The following is an 18,632-nucleotide window of genomic DNA, read 5'->3' as shown; positions in this document are numbered from 1 at the left end:
AAATACAAGGAACTGTTGGCATAGATAGTCAAACAGTGGTAATATATTACACAAAGAATATAATATGAAAAAATATTTAGCTGTATAAGTCTTTCTCTGTGACTGGTTTGTTTTAAGCACCAACAAGAGAACCCTGTCCTCTTCTGAATAATATGCATTCTTAGAAAAATCGCTCTGATCTGAAAGATACTCATCGGTCAGTGTAGGCTGATGCAGCATGTCTGAAGGTGAAATGTCACTAAAATGTTCAGTCTTCTCAGAAAACTGACGTGTTATTAGAAGTCCTGCCCACAGTAACGCTCTCACGGCTCAAAAATCAGTCGGCTTTCCCTCAGGTCATAAACTGTGTGTAGCCCTCAGCGCCTGTTACTATGACATCCATCCAAATTCGCATGGCCTCTGGGGATGGGGCCACCATAAAGTACAGCCGGTCGTGCGTCTTCACACAGAAGGTTAAGGAGGGATTCGGACTCTGTCGTGAACAGAACAAAAAGACAATATGTGTAGGAGGAGAACCAGCAGAATAACAGTAGAAAGAGCGGAGTAGCACGGAGAAATTAATGTAAAGCTGCTTTTGGTCTCTCTTTGTGAACACTGAAAAAGATTATTCTTGTGACAAAACGGTTGAAAAAAGTGACCAATGTGCTGTGTTTGGTGGCTGTTTTTTGGGTTTATTTATTCAGAAAGTGTCAGTGCTGTAGGAAGATAAGCTCTTTGTTACTCTGTTTACCTTAGTGGCACTGCGTAGGTGGTCGTAATAAACTTCCTCGATGGCCTGGAAGTAGATGACCCCTTTCAACTTGGTCTCATGCTTATCTGAAAGCAGAAGAGCATAGTTCATATTAAAACATTGATCCTTCTAGTAATTTCAATTATTTTTTAATCAGTGTTTGCAACATTTGCAAAAAGTAGAGCCGATTGTAAGTAAAACCTGATCTGAAAATAGTTACAGTAAATAATTAACTGGTTTGGATAAGACTAAGCTGAAATTTTAGTCAATTTACAGCACCCAAATTTCTAACTTGAACATAATTCTAATTTTAACGAAAATGTGTTTTCTATATAACATTTCAAAAATCACATTTACACCTCAAATAAATCAAATTAAATCAAGGCAATTCTTTCATGAAAGACAGCAGGCGTTTGAGATTTGGAGACCACAGAGTTTATCACAGGTATTGTTTTGCATTCATGGTGCAATTGTTTTATTCATTGCTGACATAAATCTGTCAAACTCAGCATCACCTAAAGGACTAAACCCAGCATGTACAGTGGAAAGTCACAAAAAGCAACATACAGTAAAAAAAAAAAAAACTTTTCAGGAGCCTTAAGGCAACACAATAAACTGCAGTTCTAAATAATGGTGATTTAACTTAAGGTGATGCCTTTCAATTTTTTTCCATAAAAGAAATAAACAAAAAATAAAAAATTTTAAAACAAAGAAAGAAAGAAATAAATATTAAATAAAGTGTTGCAGTCTTCCTTACACTGGTGTTTACGCATAACAGTTAGTAATATGCAAAACATTTGCATATTATTATTTAATTATTTATTTTTCTAATTTTGTACCCTTAGATTTAACCAAACATACTTAGTAAATTGGGCTAATTTGTTTTGGGCATTTTTCTGTTTTTGAGGAGTTGCATGTCTCATGTTGTTAGTCATGAACAAGCCGGGGGTAAATCCCCCTCAACAGCCCCCCCACCACCCCATCGCTCTCAAACACAGGGCTGGAGAAAGTGTTGCAGATTATTTCATCATCATCATCATCACTACTACTAACATGGGGAGTAAGAGGGTGAAAAGGCTACACACGTGAGCGACGTGTGTGTGTGTGTGTGTGTGTGTGTGTGTGTGTGTGAGTGTATGAAAAACATTAAAAGTGAGAAAGACTTACCAGTGTAAAAAAAAAAAGATGCTATGAGAAGACTGGCCAAAAATCAAGTGCACTTTTGTCCATAGTGTAAGAAACCCTTTATGCTGGCAACATGGAGGACAGAACCCTATTACTAAAACATACCGACATAATAGGCGAAGGTCCTTTTCAGGCGGTCAAACACGAACCAGCGCTTCTTCCATGATTTTATTTTGCCACCCATCTTCACCAGGTGGCCTTTGCACATTTTCTCAGAGACGATGACGTAGGCACAGGTGTCTATGCAGTGGCCTGCCGACTCCACATGGGAGCGCAGGTCAAACTCCTCCTTTCTGATTGGCAGGTAGCGAGTCATTGGTCGAGCCTAATCAGAGAAGAATTTAGATACAAATATAGAGTAAATATGTGAGAATTTTAATGTTATTCTTGCAAATATGAGGTACACTGTATTTAATTTGTATTGAAGAACCATAACATATATATTACAAGGTTTTCTGTTACATTCACAGTATTATTGGAGGTATGCTGAAGTTTACTGTTTATTACATTCAATTTTTTTTTGTTATACCATTTACAGATAATTAAAAAGCTAATTTAGATAAAATAATATAAGATATACCTTTATTTGTCCCACAGTGGGGAAATTTCTAATTTGAACATGTGACTTGAACTTGTGATATGCAGTATAAAATATAAAAAAGAACCAACACCCACATTTATTATACATGAAATTTATACATAATTTATACTTTATTCTGTACGTAATTTTGTACGCTGTGTACAATCGTGAAAGGAGCTTAAGGATTAGTTAGATTTTTTGCTGCATTTGGCTAAACTCGCTTTTCTCCAAACAGTGTCTTTCTTTTTGGTGTTTCTAGCCTGTAAACCTGCATCATCTAGCGTATGTGTATGTGAATAAGTGTGTGTGAGATACACGTGATACATATATATTATATATTAATTTTAACGGCACTAATTTTAATAATGCGTGGTTAATGCAGCGAAAAGTGGCAAAATTAATACCCACAACAAGCATTTATTCATGATGTCCTTTCTTTACTCAGATATAAAAAAAAAAAATCCTAAACCCCACTAAAAAAAATGTTTTTTAATCACTAAATTTGTTTTACTGATGCACCGAGTCTTAAATGAAGCACCGCCATGGTTTGTGTGGTAACATAGCAAAAGTTATAGTGTCGTAATGATTTATGAAATTTAAAACACCGTAATTAATTTAAAATATTTTACAAGAATGTTTTCATGCTCTAGGTTGAGTTTGGTTTCACTAATAATAAACATACATTTGCATAAAGAATCCATCTTTATCCATGTCCATGTTGATTAGAGTATTAAAAACTTGAAAACTATTCATTCAAGCTAAATTTTAAACAGATACAAATGTGCAATTAAGTTGCAATTAATCACAAGAATCATGACAATCATGTGATTATTCATATTAAACATGTATATATTTATATATATTAATTCTAAATCTAAGATTGTCAGTCAACATGTAAATTAAAAGACTATATAACATTTAGCTCTTTACATTGTAAAAAGTTATTTTAGACATGTTTTAGCATGTTTTAAAACATCTTAAATGTGTTCATAACTTAACTGAATAGTTTCTAAAGCATTCAAACTTTGTTTGAATGACAATAAATGACAAAACTTTACAAATGTACCATAAGCCATTTGGCTCATTTGCAATGTATACACAGCCTAATGTGTTGTCATTTTATCTTCAATTTATAGCTTTAGACATGTTCCTTGACTTTATCCTTCTGCTTTTTTAATCACTCAATCCAGTTTTCTTCTCACTATCTCTCTGTCCTCACATGTGCCTTAAGAATTCCCACTGCAATCTGACTCTTACCTTCATGCTTCCTCCTTGTACTCACAGAATTACCCCATAATGACTTTTTTCACCCATGTTTGGTTTGAACGCTCACCTCAGAGCCAGAGGCACTCCATTTCAACTAAGAACAGTATTTTCTGTTAAGCCCCATGGCTCTTCAAAATCTCTAAATCGGCATTTGCCTGATGTGGCCACTGCAGTGACGGCTCTGCGATCAATGTAAAAAACCAGCCTCTTTAAGCACTTTCTTAACCTCAAGACACTAAAAGTACATGTTATGTCTGAAAGGATTCATTGGCAGACTGCAGTCTAAGAGTTCCATTGATCTGTAAGCAGCTGGTATTCTCTAATGTTTGCCTTCTTCATAGACCTGTACTGACCTGAGAGCTTTGCTTTTCTCTCATCTTGACCTCCTCCTCTACTAATCTCTGCCGATGTGCAGTCTCTTCCTGCAGCCTCCTCTCCACCTCCTCTCGTCTCTTTCTCTCCTCCTCCAGCATCTGCCTTCGTGCCTGCACCTCCCTCTCCTGAGAGAGAGACAGACACCAACAGGGAGGCAAAGAAACAGAAAGAAAAGGGCTTGAACTAATAGTGAAAAGATGAAACAGACTGAAGGAAAAAATACATTTGCAAAAGCCCACAGTGAGAGGTTACAAGGGACGTATGAAAAAATTATTTCACAGGAGAATGTCAATATGTGTGTTACTCTAGGTGAACTTGTTAAGAGCCCGTCTTTCATGTCAATGTCTCTTTGTAGGTGCGAAAAGTATTTGCACTGCTGCAGAAGCAAAGGGAGTTGACACTCCATTTTGAAATTCATAAGAGAGATTACATTTCACAGAGAATTAAAGTTTAATAGGACTCACACGACTCTCCACTAGTCTGGCTTTTTCCTGTTGAGCCTCCTTCAGCATCTTCTCTATTTCCTCCAGCCTCAGCCCAGCCAGGCCGCTACCACTGAGACACAAACACATCCATTCGCTCTGTTACTAAGAGAGCAACTGGAGGTTGCCGTATTGGACATAAGTGCCGCACACCATACAGTTTATTTTTTCTAGCTCAGAGTCTTCAGGAAAAGATCCTCGACAGTCAGAAGTGCTTTTGAATCAATTTCTTCTTGCTGCAAATCATTCTTCCAGGAACAGACCGCTGACCCACGTACAAGCCCTTAGGTAAGCATTTTCCATTTTAAGAGAAAAAAAATTCTGACTGTAGGTTGAGACCCAGGAGCTCTAATTCTGACATATTAAAACATCAAAGGGCATAAAAACATAGACCAGAAATCGAGTAAAATCCTTCCCAAGGTCCATCTCTTCTAGAATTGAAAAATAGGACACAATCATGTGAATATCCTTTCTCGGCTAACAAAATACCCAAACCCCCACCCCTTTCTAAGGGGAATACATAATATGGCAGGCTCCCCTTGTTCTGCCTCGGGACACGACCCAACTATGAACAGGTGAGCAATTTCTTGTCTCTTGTATGGTTGGTGGTTGTCATGGCAACAGGCTGGGTAACTTTATACAAGGAGAGGAATGCAAAGAAAAACACTTTTAAGGGGAAATTGGGCAGGATGACCCGTTGTCAGGGGAACAGAGGCAGACAAGGGTTCCCATGGAGACTGTCTCTCAGGGGCATTGACAAGGACAGTCATTTAGGGCCATGAACTGACCTGACCTGCATCAGGTCATCAGGTCCCATCAACTTTAATTGATGTTTAGTTCCTATCGGTTGTAATTAAGTGCAACACTGGTTGTTATTATTAAACATTGTTAGAAAAGAGTCAAGATAAAAATCTTCAGTGAAACTAAAATAGGATATAATTAAAAATATATATTATTTATATAAGAAAAACAGAACATTTGTATTTATTATGTGAATGCGTTTTATAAAAAAAAGTTTATCTTCAAACATAATAAAAATAAAACTACCAGTGGAAGACACAGCAATGTATCAATATCTAAGCCTTTTGTAGTACTTTTATATATGTAAGCATATATACCACATATGCAGTAGGAGTGTAACGGTATGTATTGGTAGCGGATTTTTCGGTACAGAGCTTTCGCAATCTTTTTTACGTGCAGAACTTTAAAATCTGAGTTCCCTCAGGAACGCATTAAGTGGCGGACCGCACATTTGTTTAGTCTCTGCTATGCACTTTGACTGCATTTTTTAATTATTAAACTTGAAAACATAAACAAGTAAGCCAGGGTTATAAAAAAAGAATCTAGAGTGAGGCTACTCATTCTGTCCTGAAAAAAGATCTAATTAATTAATTTAATTAATAATTGAAGTAATTAATTAAATAAATAAATAAAAATAAAGACTAGTAGGCATTCTAATTTATAATAAGTTAAAAAATACTTTCATAATTTAGGAATAGGTATAAAATTCTATCTAACAATTTAGACATCCTGTAAGCATTGATCAAAAGTGAGGAAGTGGAAGCTTTATCACACCAACCGAGCACAACTCTAAACAATGCTGCCCCTTAAAACTTAGCATTAAAACACGACAGGGATTTATGAAGGAAGTCACAGTGAGGTCAACAGTCATTAAGATAGAGTTAGTGTACAGTAGCTGAGAGTGATGCAAACATTTAAACATGATATGTGTGGTGCAAAGCTAAAGTAGACAAAGCTGGTTTTATAACAAACAGAGGTTCAACAAAGTACTAGTGTGAAAGGCTTGGACACTTATGCAAGCAGCATTTTTCAATTAATCTAGATTTTTAAGGATCTGACAAATAATGATTATACAAATGTACTTTACAAGCATATCAGTTTGCTACAGAAATATCCGTCTATGTGTCATTTGTGATAAAAAAAAACTAATTTGGTAACTTTTAAATGTTTGTTGTACCTCAACCACCCACATTTTTTTTTTCGACTGATGGTACTTTCTGTATTGTTAGAAATATAGCTTGTGAATGTTATAATGTAAAAGTCTTTTCCTTTAAATTCATATCCTCAGCCTCCCCTACACAGTTCAGGTGGTTTGGCCTGAGCCAATGTTTTAATTTTTCCTTTCCCAATGTTACCTTTCTGGTGAACAGGTGGAGTTGTTTCCAGTGGATACACTGGTCTCCACGCTGTCAGAGCTCTCCAGACTGAGCGTGTCGTATGCTGGGCCACCTGAAGGGGGTGCTTGATGGTGCAGAATGGAATGGTGCACCTCTTGGACAGGGGTAGCAGGGAATGGGCCATTTAACTGGGATTGAGAGCCCTGTGGCACCCCCCAGTGGCATTGTTGGTCCAGTTCGTGCCTTGGTTTCAGTTCAGTGGTGAGAAATCTGGAGTCATCACATGTTTGGAGCCCTAGGCAGAGGCATAAAGAGACAATTCTGAAAAATGGCAAGAGAATTACAATAGGCAACCTGGGCGATTGACTTTATATTCAGCGTTTTTATAAAATCTTTTTCATAACAATGCTATACAACACAGCCCCTAGAGATGAGGCATTCAACTAAAAATTGTAAAGGTCCAGTTATATAAAATGTCTTGCTAACATAAGTCAAGATAATCAATTAACAAGACAAAACAGTTAACTTTTATTACTTAACCATTATGGTCCTTAATTATCTGATGTCTATAAAATACTGTATGTTAGTCATGTCTTTTCTCTAAACAAGCCATATTTTCAGTTCACAAATCAAGCCATTGAGAGTAAAATCTGCAGGTTGTTGTTTTATACTCTAGAGTATGGAGCATTTCTGCACATGGTTAAAATGCAAAAGCTGTTGCCCAAACCAGAAGAGAAAACCTTTTAAGCATCAGAGGTTTTGGCCAATAAATTCAATTATTTTTAACTCTCAAAAACTCCTCCTTTACAAACTTCACATTTCAGAAGAACAGGTGGATTTGATAGAAAACTGCTCCAGTATTTGTAGTTAATGATATAGATGAGAATGTTCATGCCACAGGAATGCTAGTTTACCTTTGTCTTCAAGAGCAAGTTTCTTGAAATCTGTTTCCAGATGAGGGGTTGAGAGGTCAGGGAGGCTCTGAAAGTATGACAATAATGTGGTTACATAACAGTTATGGAACTATGAAATTCTAAATCCAAATCAAAATGGAGCTTATCATCAGAGGAATCTTCTGATTATACACATTTGAATACATAAACAAAAAACATCAGATAAGAGGATAAAGTACAGCATGAATAAAATACTTTAGCTTTCACTCTAAATATTGTACAAGATATGCTTAATGAATTGTTGGTCATCTTTCACTTTTTCCTTTTTTTTTTTTTTTTTTAAATTGCAATAAACCTTTTTCTCAAAAATCTTTTACACATAAGACAAAAATACTTTTTACAAATCAATTATAATAAAACATACATCGATACAAGAGATTAAATTACAATCCACATATTATTATTTTAATTTCTGCAGAAAAGATGAGATTTTGCTTGTTCAGAAAGTACAATGGTTTCTACATAAGTGGAACTTCCAACTCAAAACTATTAAAAAAACCGTAATATATATAAGAATCAATGCCCCTTTTTATATAGCTCCCTAAGTGTAACTATAAAACTTTGAGTTTGATGGTAAATGCTTTACTATCAATAAGTGCTTGAGGAAACCCATAAATAATGCTTAAAATGATGTCCTGAAATTCTGAGCTTTAACCTTATAGTCATCATAAAAAATCCAGACTGCTGTAGTTCCCTATCTGTGCTACTGTCCAATGATTTACACACCTTCACATTACTGAAGGTATGTCTTTGCGTGTGTGTTACCTTGTTTGGAGTGTTTCTGCCTGTAACTCCAGGTTGTGTAGATGTACTATTTGCTTTATCCTGTGTACACCTGTACATCTGAGAACACAGAGAAAAGAATGCCACTGTGCAACCTAATAAAGAATGAATAATTCAACCGATTACTTAATTGGACTGAACAATATTGCTGCAGACACCTACATGAAGTGAGAAGAGTAAACCAAATGAGGTCAACCCAAATTAAATTTTTTGTTTGATTATCTTTTAAATATTTTTTTTTATCATGTAATTTTCACAGCTGAAATAGGAGCACACATTCAGCAGGTACTGAATTAAAGTTAAATAAATAGCATGGAAGGGTCGTTGAAGTAACATTTTATAGTAGAATTGATGCTTCTTCTTTACACTTTTATGTTCATTAAACATTTCGTTGATACCTTGCTCCAATTGGCAATTAAAAACTTTTAAATCAATTAAAAAATCATTTGGTTTGACAAGTATTTTGCATGTACACACAGTCAATCAGACATCTACAGCCATGTACCAGCACACAGACACAGCATAAACAACACTGACTAAAGTTAGTGGATAACCTGGGTACAACGACACAGCGTGTAAGTACAGGAACACACAAGGAAGACACGTGGACTTTAGGCAGGACAACGGAGTTTACCTGCATGGGTCTGCGAGTGGAGAAAGACTTAGCTGGAAGAGGGGGAGGACAAGCATGGCTAGTATCCCCAATTGCCATTATGTCCTGGTACCAGCGCTCTAAATCCAGCCTGGAAACCAAAGGCCTGTTCCTCTCAGCCTAGGTATTACAAGCAGTGCAAGAATAAGAAAAAAGGTGCAGCGATAATAGAAGAAGAGGCAGGGAGTGATGAAAGAAGAATGACAGAATATATGCAGCCATATCTCTAATAATTTCCATGCATACCGTAGTATAAGATAAAAACAGACAGCATCTTTTTCTTATCACATGCATATATAATACCAAATAAAACCAGTGATTAAAAAAACATGAGGAACACACACCTCAGTAGAAAGAGACTGGGCAGCGTCACATTGTGACATGTGGCTAGAGAGGACAGGGTCAGCTACTATAGCTTGGAATGATTGGACAGGAGCCGTTGTGGAGGGATCAACCATGTGCATCCCGAAGAGCTGGTTTAACTGACTAACTGTCACATACTCCTTTACCCAATCAAAGCATCGTGTACACACAGACAGACAGAAAAGAAAATGTGGTGAAGGCGTTAAAAAGCAAAAAAACACAGACATGTACTATGCTTAGAAATATGAAATGAGTTTGCTGAATGATGCACATTTTATCAGGAGAGATGAGCAAGGACTAGAGGAAACCATAATGAAAAGAGACATAGCAATAAATGGAGTCATACACATAAAAAAGCAACAAAAAATAGACATAATGATGGAAGAAACAAGAGCACAGAAAGAATGGATAGAGAATTGCACAAAAAGAGTATGTGTGCTGTACATTCATACCTCACAAGGGGTATCTGGTGTAACAGCAAGAGAAAGGCAGGAAGTGGTAGGGGCAAAAGAAGTGGCTTGAGTTGGGACACAACCACTACCATACATCTTAAATACATCTGAAAGTCTGAGGTACTCCTGAATACACACAAATCAATATTCCTGAATACACACAAATGAAAAACTCACATTTAAACCTGTACATACAGTTAAAGAACCGTCCAGAGACCCAACACAACACAGGATACTCACTCCCACACACATGCACATACATACTGAATACAGTCTCTCCAAAAGTAGGGGAATTGTTTTGTTTTTTTTTGTTTTTTTTGCTATACATTAAAGACAATTGGGTTTTAGTTCAGAATGTGAAATTTAATTTACTGATAATTACAATTAGATATGCTAAACAACATGGCACCAAAATTCTAACTAATGTACAGGAACTCTTTTAAATAAATGACAGATTTTTAGGCTGCATATCCATTGCTTGCAATAACTGCATCAAGCATCCCAATATCATCAAACTGTTGCATTCTTTTTTTTGCGATTTATTCCTATGCTTGTACTGTAGCCTTTAATGTTTTGGATCATTAGCAGATCCTTTCTTTATTCAATACAGGCAGAGGTAAATCTTTGTCCCGAAACTTTTAAGGCTTGTTTCTGTATTTCTTTGCAAATTCCAGTCCGGTCTTCAAATTCCTACTGCTAATGAGTGGTTTGCCATCTTAAGGTATGGCTTCTATATTCCATTCTCAAAGTCTTCAAAACGGTGGATTGTAATACCATTGATGATGTCAATGACTGCTGAGTTTGGGTTTTTCTTTACAGTCCTCACAATCTTTCTCTCATCACCAGGTTATTTTTTTGTTTTTTCTCTTAAAAGCTTTTTGGTTGATCATTTTAGCAACAAATGCAGTGTATATTGGTTAAACTTAGGCCTTAAACCTAGAGGACACATTTAAAGCTATTACTTCAACCATCATTCGAACAGGGCATACCTGGACAACAAAAAACACTTATCAGTTATTTGTTCCAATATTTTTGATCCTTACGTAGGTTAAGTTCAAACAATAGGTGACAAGTTGTTTTGCATATTTAGATCTTAAAATCATCTGATATGTATCATTTGATCTCAAATCTACATTGTTTTAGAGTGTAGCAAAAAAACAAAAGGATTGGCCTTGCCATTCCAAAACATTTGGATAGAAATGTAGGTCATATGCACAGTACATTTTGATACGTGTAGTAAAATAAAATAAAAAACCTACTTTAGTATTATATTATTCTTGGCTTATAGTATTAAAGCTTGATGTGGTATTTTGTTGTTGTAGCCTGTTTTTGTGTACATTCTGAGATGCTCTGGTTGTTTCTGATCATCATAGTTTTAAAAAAGAGTGGTTATTTGAGTTAGCACAGTTTTTAAAATACTTAAACCAGCCTATCTGGCACCAACAACTACACCACAATCAAATTCACTCAGATCACATTTTTCCCCTAATATAATGTTCAATATGAACATGGACTGAAACTCTACAATTACATATGCCTTGTGCTGTTGCCACATGATTGGGTATTTGGATAATTGCATAAATAAAGGTATTCAGGTACAAGGAGCTATTAAATATGCTAGGAAGTGTACATTATATATAATATATAATCACCTTCCCCTATGAAAACACTGCCACAATCGTGTTAGGAGAAACACAATTAAGAAATGATGAACCACCCCCTCACTGCTATTTCTACCATGCAGAAATGAAAACCAGATTCACTGCACACACTGGAGTCACTTCACACGGACGTGCACATAAATGGTAGTCAACTAAACTGCCCTTGCATTGCACAGTAAATATGGCAGTAACATGCAATGATAATGTGTTAATGATACTCAGAACACTTTAAGTATTTTGTTAAAAAGTATACTATAAACACATCAGCATTATGTGTAAAGGAAGTTCACAACATGATTGCATGATTACTATTCAAGTAAAGCACCATGCTGTTACTATTTACCAAGTTTTAACATTTCTGGTATTGCATTATAGTTTTTATAGTATAGTTTTTTAAGTCTTTTTTAGTAATCAGCATTCCCCTATAAGAAAATGACTCATGAAACATGTCTGGATGGCCATCAAGTACCAGCATGCCACCTGTTTACCTCCTGAGGCCTGATAGGACAGCAATGAGAGGTGGAGCTTTGAATGCATGGAGAAGGCAGAGGGGGATGCTGGATAAGGACTTCACAGGAAAGGTCAGATTCGCTGATATGTAGAACATCCTGTTTTAAATATCATTTGTCAGAATCAACTACAGGGGTAATTTTGAAACAAATAAAATCAACATTAAACTTCTCAGGGCCTTAAAACTCATCTCTCTTGCTGTTTTTACATATTTAATAGACAAACAGCAAGGTGTTGCAACGGAGCTTATTGCCTGTGGCAAAAGCCTAGATTAAATTTTTACATCACTGCCTGAGACAGTGAAGCAGATCCTATAGACATTAGTACCATCTTATAGTATGCCAGGGATATGGGTGGATATTTCAACACCCAAAGCAAGGTTCTGAGCTACCAAACAAACATCAACCCATGAATATTAATGATGCTCAAGAAGAAAGCAAGTCTTTTTAGATAGTCTACAAAGGAGGGCCTGTCAGATGAATATCATTGAAGACTGACAGAGGCCTGATATTATCAGACAATACTAAAGAGTTTGGGTTGTAAAAGGCAGAGAATACTGCTAGTGCTGGTCATGTGTTCTTACCTCCTGCATGGTGTTAGAGGAATTGGGGAAAGTCTTCCCTCCAGTCAAACTTTGGTATCTCCTTTCAAGGGTAGCCAGTCTCTCCTTCTCCTAAGTGATTTATAAAAATGAGGTCATTAAAACAAGAAGCATAATATTTACAGTTAGGTGGAATGTGACTGAATAAATGTAGCATTTGCATAGTAATAAGAAAAATATTATAGTGTCACAGACATCAAACTAGTTTTATGTTGCATAAAAAACAGAATGTAAAAAAAGTAAACATCAAGAAGGTGCAAAATAAATATGAATATTTTATATTTGATTTTATTTATTAATTTTGAATAATGTATTCTTGTCGCTGCTATTTACAATAATATTTCCTACATTTCCTAGTCAGCCTGAGATCCAGTGTAATAATAAGCCTCTAACACACAGTGAGACTGATTCTCAATCCTTGCCTTCCTGTTCCCTCTATTTACTCATTAAATGAGGTATAACCTACTGTAATTTTGTAGAAACTACATAATACATGCACAATATTGTGGTTGGTTCAATATTGTTTGGAAGAGTTTATACAAAAGTCTTGCATAATGTATTTGTGTTGTTTAAACATCATGTAACTAAGCCATTGAGTAAGACTGCAATGGAAAAAAAACTACTTGTATGGTTAATTCGAAGTAGAGTTTCTGTTAATTGTGTGATTAAATGAGCACTCAATTAGTCTAATGATCTTGCCCAATCAATATCAGTATATTGGATTAACCTTTTGCAACATTTGCAGGGCCACGGTTCGGTCTTTCGCCATCCTCTCACAATCCTGGACTGCCTGCACACCAAGCTGATTGGCATGAATCTCAAGGACAGCCATTTTCTCCTGGGGAAACGTGAGAAATAGGTGTTAGACATGAACTGACACACATTTGTAATAATTACAGTTATCACAATCTGAGTGCTGATCTGTTTTATCCCCCACCAACACATGCTGTAGCAGTCATTAAAAAAATTCTTATATCAATGAACAGACCTTCCTCTTGGCCACGCTGTGTTGGTACTCTGCCTTCTCCTGGAGCAGCTGCCGGCTGACTGTCTCCTTCTCCTCCTCCAAACTGCTCTCGCACTCCAGCTGGCGAAACTCCAGGTCCTCAAAGCGTTTTGCGCAAGACTCCAGAGCCTCGGCCTTCTGAAGACAGAATGGAGACGGAGCGGAGACGTGGACACAAAGACAGACCAACAGGTGGACAAGAAAAATAGACAGATGAACACAAATGCCTTAGTGACTCTATTGTGACTGGATCTGTTTTTAAGCATTTCAGAAAATGCCCACCTGTTTCTCAGCATTTCAGAAAACATCCATAAAATAGTGAATACAAATATTTGGGATTAAACAAGAATTTCTTGTGATTCTTTGAATGATGTGCAATATCAGTCAATTAGTGGGATACTTTTGTTAAAACATGCAAAGCAAGCAAGCAGCTGAATTTGTTAGCATATGAAAAACAGTCAAAAATAAAACAACATGCAAAAACCAAGAGAAACAATCATACAAGAGTAATACAATACAAAGTTCAAATACTTTCTAATACAAAAGTGAATTCTTTATAAAAAATAAATAAAAAAATAACACAACCAGAGCAAGTGTAAAAGAGAAACCAGCCATCATACTCAGGTGCTGCTGACATGATACACAATGATATGAAAATACAGACTATATTTTTTTAATTTTTACTTCTAAATATCATTTGAATACCATTTAGCAAAACAATGAAATACACCTTTATAGATAACTGCCCTGATCTCCATAGTTATGTTCACATGAACACTAATAATTCAATTCTTTTCTGACTTCTGGATAAGAATTTTCAAATAGCCAGGATTAATCTTGTAAATTAAAGCTAAATTAGATTTCAAGAAATCTCCACATGTATACAAACACAAGCAGAAAAAAAAGCTTGTGTTCCTCTTTGGGTAAAGTACTCCGAAAATAGTGAATCAATATGCAAATAAATATTTTCCAGTAAAGTGATTTTAACTTTCAACTGTGTTTCAAACCAATCGACAATAAATACTTTGTATAATGGATTACAAATATATTTTATATGTGAAGAAAATGAAACGAAGTAAAGTTTATCAAACCACAATACCACTGCTCGGTCGATAAAATAATTTACCTTCTTACAAGCTACTTGATTCAAAAAGCGCCTTCCAGCTCCCTACTGGAAAACTTAATTAAACTGCTAGCTTTTGCAACTTGTAGTGATGCTTACTAAAAGAAATCTGATTATCAACTGACTCTAGACCCAGAGTTTTATTATTATCACATTACCGAAGTGCAGGTAAACGTGTAGTGGAAATCTGATTTTCTGTAGTTATCAGATTATTTGTACATGCAAATGCACTAACTGTAAACAAACCTTTCGCAGTGTCTTCTTAAATAGTTTTCTTTTGTAGTTTTTGAACCCCCCTACTCATTTACTATTGCCTTTGTGCTTCTTTCCTGTTCTTTCCTTTCTTTCTGAACATTTGTTCTTGTTTTTGTGTTGGTGATGCTCCATAGGGCAGTAGGAGAGGAAACTGACCCTGGCAAGCTGTTCTTGTAACTGCTCCCTCAGAGACTCAGGGCATTTGTGAAGCTGGCTCTTCAGCTCACTGTAACCATCCCTCAACCTGGCCAGGACATCACGTTCAGCTGAGACATTAGCCCTCCCCTATGAAACAATAAACATATGCACACATACATACACACGAATACACACAAGCATGTACAAACACAGAGCAGACCAAAGGCACAGGACAGGAAGAAACAAAATTAACTTTGCTCGAAAGCAGCAGGACTGAGGTTTTTCTGCCTCTCTTTTTTCACAAGTTATGTTCTTGTGATGTTTCATTAAAAAAAAAAAAAACTTGGATCCTGCAGTGGACCCTTACAATCGGTTCTATTTCCATTAAGAACCTACAAGAAACGACGTTCTTTTTTTCCGTTATTAGTTTTGAACCATTTAAACACCAGTCATATCAGACAATAGAGCTACAGACGACACCAAATGCAGAATGTATAAAGTTTGGTTGTTAAAGGTTAGGAAGAAGTTAGTAAACAGCTCTCAGAGCGTTCAAGGGAAAAATGCAAGAAACAAAAAAGCAAATTTGTTCCTCCGTGCTGAAAGCAAAATGCTTTTTGTGCAAAAAAAATGCATTAATTATCTCAAGAAAAGCATTCATTTTGTGTATATATGTGTTTACCTTTTCTTTCTCTCTCTGGGTAGTTTTCTCCACGTCACTCATTTTGAGCTGAATCTGATTGATAATCTCTAATTCTGCCTCCACTTGATCTAACTCAGCTCTCCTCTCCCCCTGCAGCAATGCCCGCTCCATCTCAGCCTGCAGGTAAAAATGCAGCATTATTAAATCTCAGCATGTTTAATGGTTATATGAATTTCTGATTGATCTACAGTCATTCAACAAAGGTAGTGTTCACTGTAATCACACTAACTACTAATCATTATGTGCCTAATTTTTATGTCAGAATTCAGCACTGTTAATGATTAAGTTACATTAAGTGCATATCTAATTAGCTCAGAGATATAATATGCATCTGCAAATTAGATTTGTGAAACACTAATAAAACTCTTATGTTTTCTAGTAACACGATATCAACATTAACATGACATAGACTTCAGGGTGTGACATAAGTAAGAGTGAAGCAAACATACAAAAATGAATAAAAATGTAGGAAATTAAGACAAAAGTCATGTTAATATTAGTCAGAATTTTTTTTTAATGATGTGCTTGTGCAATGCACATTTTCAGAATTTTAATGATTGCCCCCAGCAATGCTTCTTTGCTTGCACAGCATTAAAAAAAAAAACAACAACAACAACAACAGACTGTGTAATTATGACTTTTTGTTTGTGCAAACACAAAGCATTTTGCTATGCAGGATATGTATATAACCAGCTAAGGATATGATGTTTAGTCATTCTGTTAAAATATTTGTTTGACCAGTCAGCGCCATTCAGAACAGCAAGCTCCACCCAGTAGTTCCTGGCCCATAGAAATGGACCTCCTCTTGAGAAGAGAGTTTCCTAGAAATATGCTTCAAGTACATGAGTTCTTGAAAAGGTTCATGAGCATTCATGCCTGATTTTGTGTTGTTTATCATAGCTTTAGCTGGAGCTGTAATTGAAGTCTGACCTCTTGTCTGGAATCCTGTAGCTGCTGCTCCAGTTCAGTGACCCGAGCTTTAAGCTCCTCTACTCGAGCTAGAATCCTGACCCGCTCCTCCACTAGATAACCCAGCTCCTGCTGCCCCAAACCGACAGTGTCCTCATGCTGAGGAGTAGTGTGAGATAGATTTAGAAAAAAAAAAGATAGAGAATATAAAGATAGAAAGAAAGTTTTAGAGGTACTATGCAAAAAGATCTGCTTGTATAACTGAGTCACTGTTCCTTTTTTTTCTTTTTGTTTGCATAGTACCTCAAAAACTTTCTTTCCATCAGGTTTAAAAGTGAGAAACTATTTAAAGTATATGAGTCTATGAGTTCCTACTAAACTTTTATGCATGTGTCCATATGTATAGGCGAAATATAAGAATCTTACCTCCTGGTGCTGACTCTCAGTGCTGCTACACTCCTCTTTCATGTTCTCGTCATCGCACTCTCCCAGTTGAGGAGCATGTGAGCGCTGAACTGCCACGCCTACCAGGTCGGGGCCAGGTCTCTGGACCTCTGTCCCAGGGAACTGACCTGCCCTCCCTGTCTCCATGTTTACCACAGGGTCCCCTTTATTATACTCAGCACACAGGCTCATAATGGTCTCTAGCCTTTGTCTTTCCTTCACACACACACACACACACACACACACACACACACACACACACACACACACACACACACACACACAGTTCAGGATGAGGGTGGTCTCCTGAATAAACAAACAAACAGAAACCTACGAGAGACAAAAGTCACAATACAGTCTAAAGGCATCTCTAGTGACACGCACATGCGGTTAAGGCTTTAAAGTGCTGTTATGTCTTTGTACAACCTGGTCTCTTTTAAGCAGGTCCCACTGACTGAAATCTGTGATACTAGCAATGCCAGAGCCTTAACGGAACATGGTCACTGCAATTATATGAGTAATATATAGCAAACAAGTAAAAACAGCATGACAGGATAATGTAAAATCAACACAAACAGATAAATAATCACCTCTTGACTTTCGTTTCAGCTAAGAGAACCCTGTGGCTCCAGTGGCAGCTGTATGAAATCATGATCTCTCTCTCTCTCTCTCTCTCTCTCTCTCTCTCTCTCTCTCTCTCTCTCTCTCTCACACACACACACACACACACACACACACACACATTCAGACACACTCACTCACAGGCACATACTTGAAACCCCACCACCCTATTTTGCTAACTCTCAATGACCCCCCCAACCTGTGGACTAATGTGACCTCTCACCCCTACTACAGTAGTCAGCTGTTGCTGCCACTCTACATATGTCACCAACTGTGTGTGTGTGTGTGTGTGTGTGTGTGTGTGTGTGTGTGTGTGTGTGTGTGTGTGTGTGTGTGTGTGTGTGTGTGCGTGCGTGCGTGTTGCTCTCTCTCTCTCTCTCTCTCTCTCTCTCTCTCTCTCTCTACCTCTTTCTTTCTCTACTTTCACAATCTCAGTTCATCTTCTCCCTTTGTCTGAGTCCTGGCTCGCTGATCTGCAATGCTCTAAGAACTGGACCTTATTATACTTCACACAAGCAGCTGACAATACCCAAAGCTGCCTTGCTAGCTGACACTAGCTCTGCGCTTCTGCATGACTAAAATAACATGGCAGGCAGCGTGCTTTACAAGAGCTGCACCACAAAGAACAGGAGACCACTTCAGTTCATGTAGTTTCTTTTATAAAAAATGCATGAAGCAGCCATTCATTCAGTCACAGCCTATAAT

At 36.8% G+C, this 18,632-nt stretch overlaps 1 protein-coding gene across 16 annotated transcripts in view; it reads right to left on the bottom strand.

Moving 5' to 3' along the window:
- Positions 1–18,632, bottom strand: part of phldb1a (pleckstrin homology-like domain, family B, member 1a) — a 49,597-nt gene that overhangs the window by 341 nt on the left and 30,624 nt on the right. For 5 of the 16 annotated variants that reach the window (XM_083531703.1, XM_083531713.1, XM_083531712.1 and 2 more), the window contains 19 exons: positions 17,289–17,522; positions 16,884–17,021; positions 15,933–16,070; positions 15,272–15,400; positions 13,720–13,875; positions 13,459–13,569; positions 12,714–12,803; positions 12,109–12,228; positions 9,960–10,085; positions 9,489–9,647; positions 9,127–9,264; positions 8,475–8,552; positions 7,671–7,737; positions 6,775–7,051; positions 4,601–4,691; positions 4,115–4,261; positions 2,021–2,240; positions 731–816; positions 1–472 (listed from right to left, as the gene is read on the bottom strand). The exon at positions 1–472 is cut by the window's left edge and continues 341 nt beyond it. In XM_083531703.1, coding sequence (XP_083387829.1) covers positions 332–472; positions 731–816; positions 2,021–2,240; positions 4,115–4,261; positions 4,601–4,691; positions 6,775–7,051; positions 7,671–7,737; positions 8,475–8,552; positions 9,127–9,264; positions 9,489–9,647; positions 9,960–10,085; positions 12,109–12,228; positions 12,714–12,803; positions 13,459–13,569; positions 13,720–13,875; positions 15,272–15,400; positions 15,933–16,070; positions 16,884–17,021; positions 17,289–17,522 — 2,646 coding nt within the window. In that variant the 3' untranslated portion in view covers positions 1–331. The remainder of the gene's footprint in view (positions 473–730; positions 817–2,020; positions 2,241–4,114; positions 4,262–4,600; positions 4,692–6,774; positions 7,052–7,670; positions 7,738–8,474; positions 8,553–9,126; positions 9,265–9,488; positions 9,648–9,959; positions 10,086–12,108; positions 12,229–12,713; positions 12,804–13,458; positions 13,570–13,719; positions 13,876–15,271; positions 15,401–15,932; positions 16,071–16,883; positions 17,022–17,288; positions 17,523–18,632) is intronic. The other 11 variants (XM_083531714.1, XM_083531715.1, XM_083531707.1 and 8 more) reach the window with 6 other exon arrangements.

Source organism: Silurus aristotelis (assembly GCF_946808225.1).
Source record: "Silurus aristotelis genome assembly, chromosome: 26".
Classification (NCBI taxonomy): domain Eukaryota; kingdom Metazoa; phylum Chordata; class Actinopteri; order Siluriformes; family Siluridae; genus Silurus; species Silurus aristotelis.
This window is presented reverse-complemented; position numbering and strand designations above follow the sequence as displayed.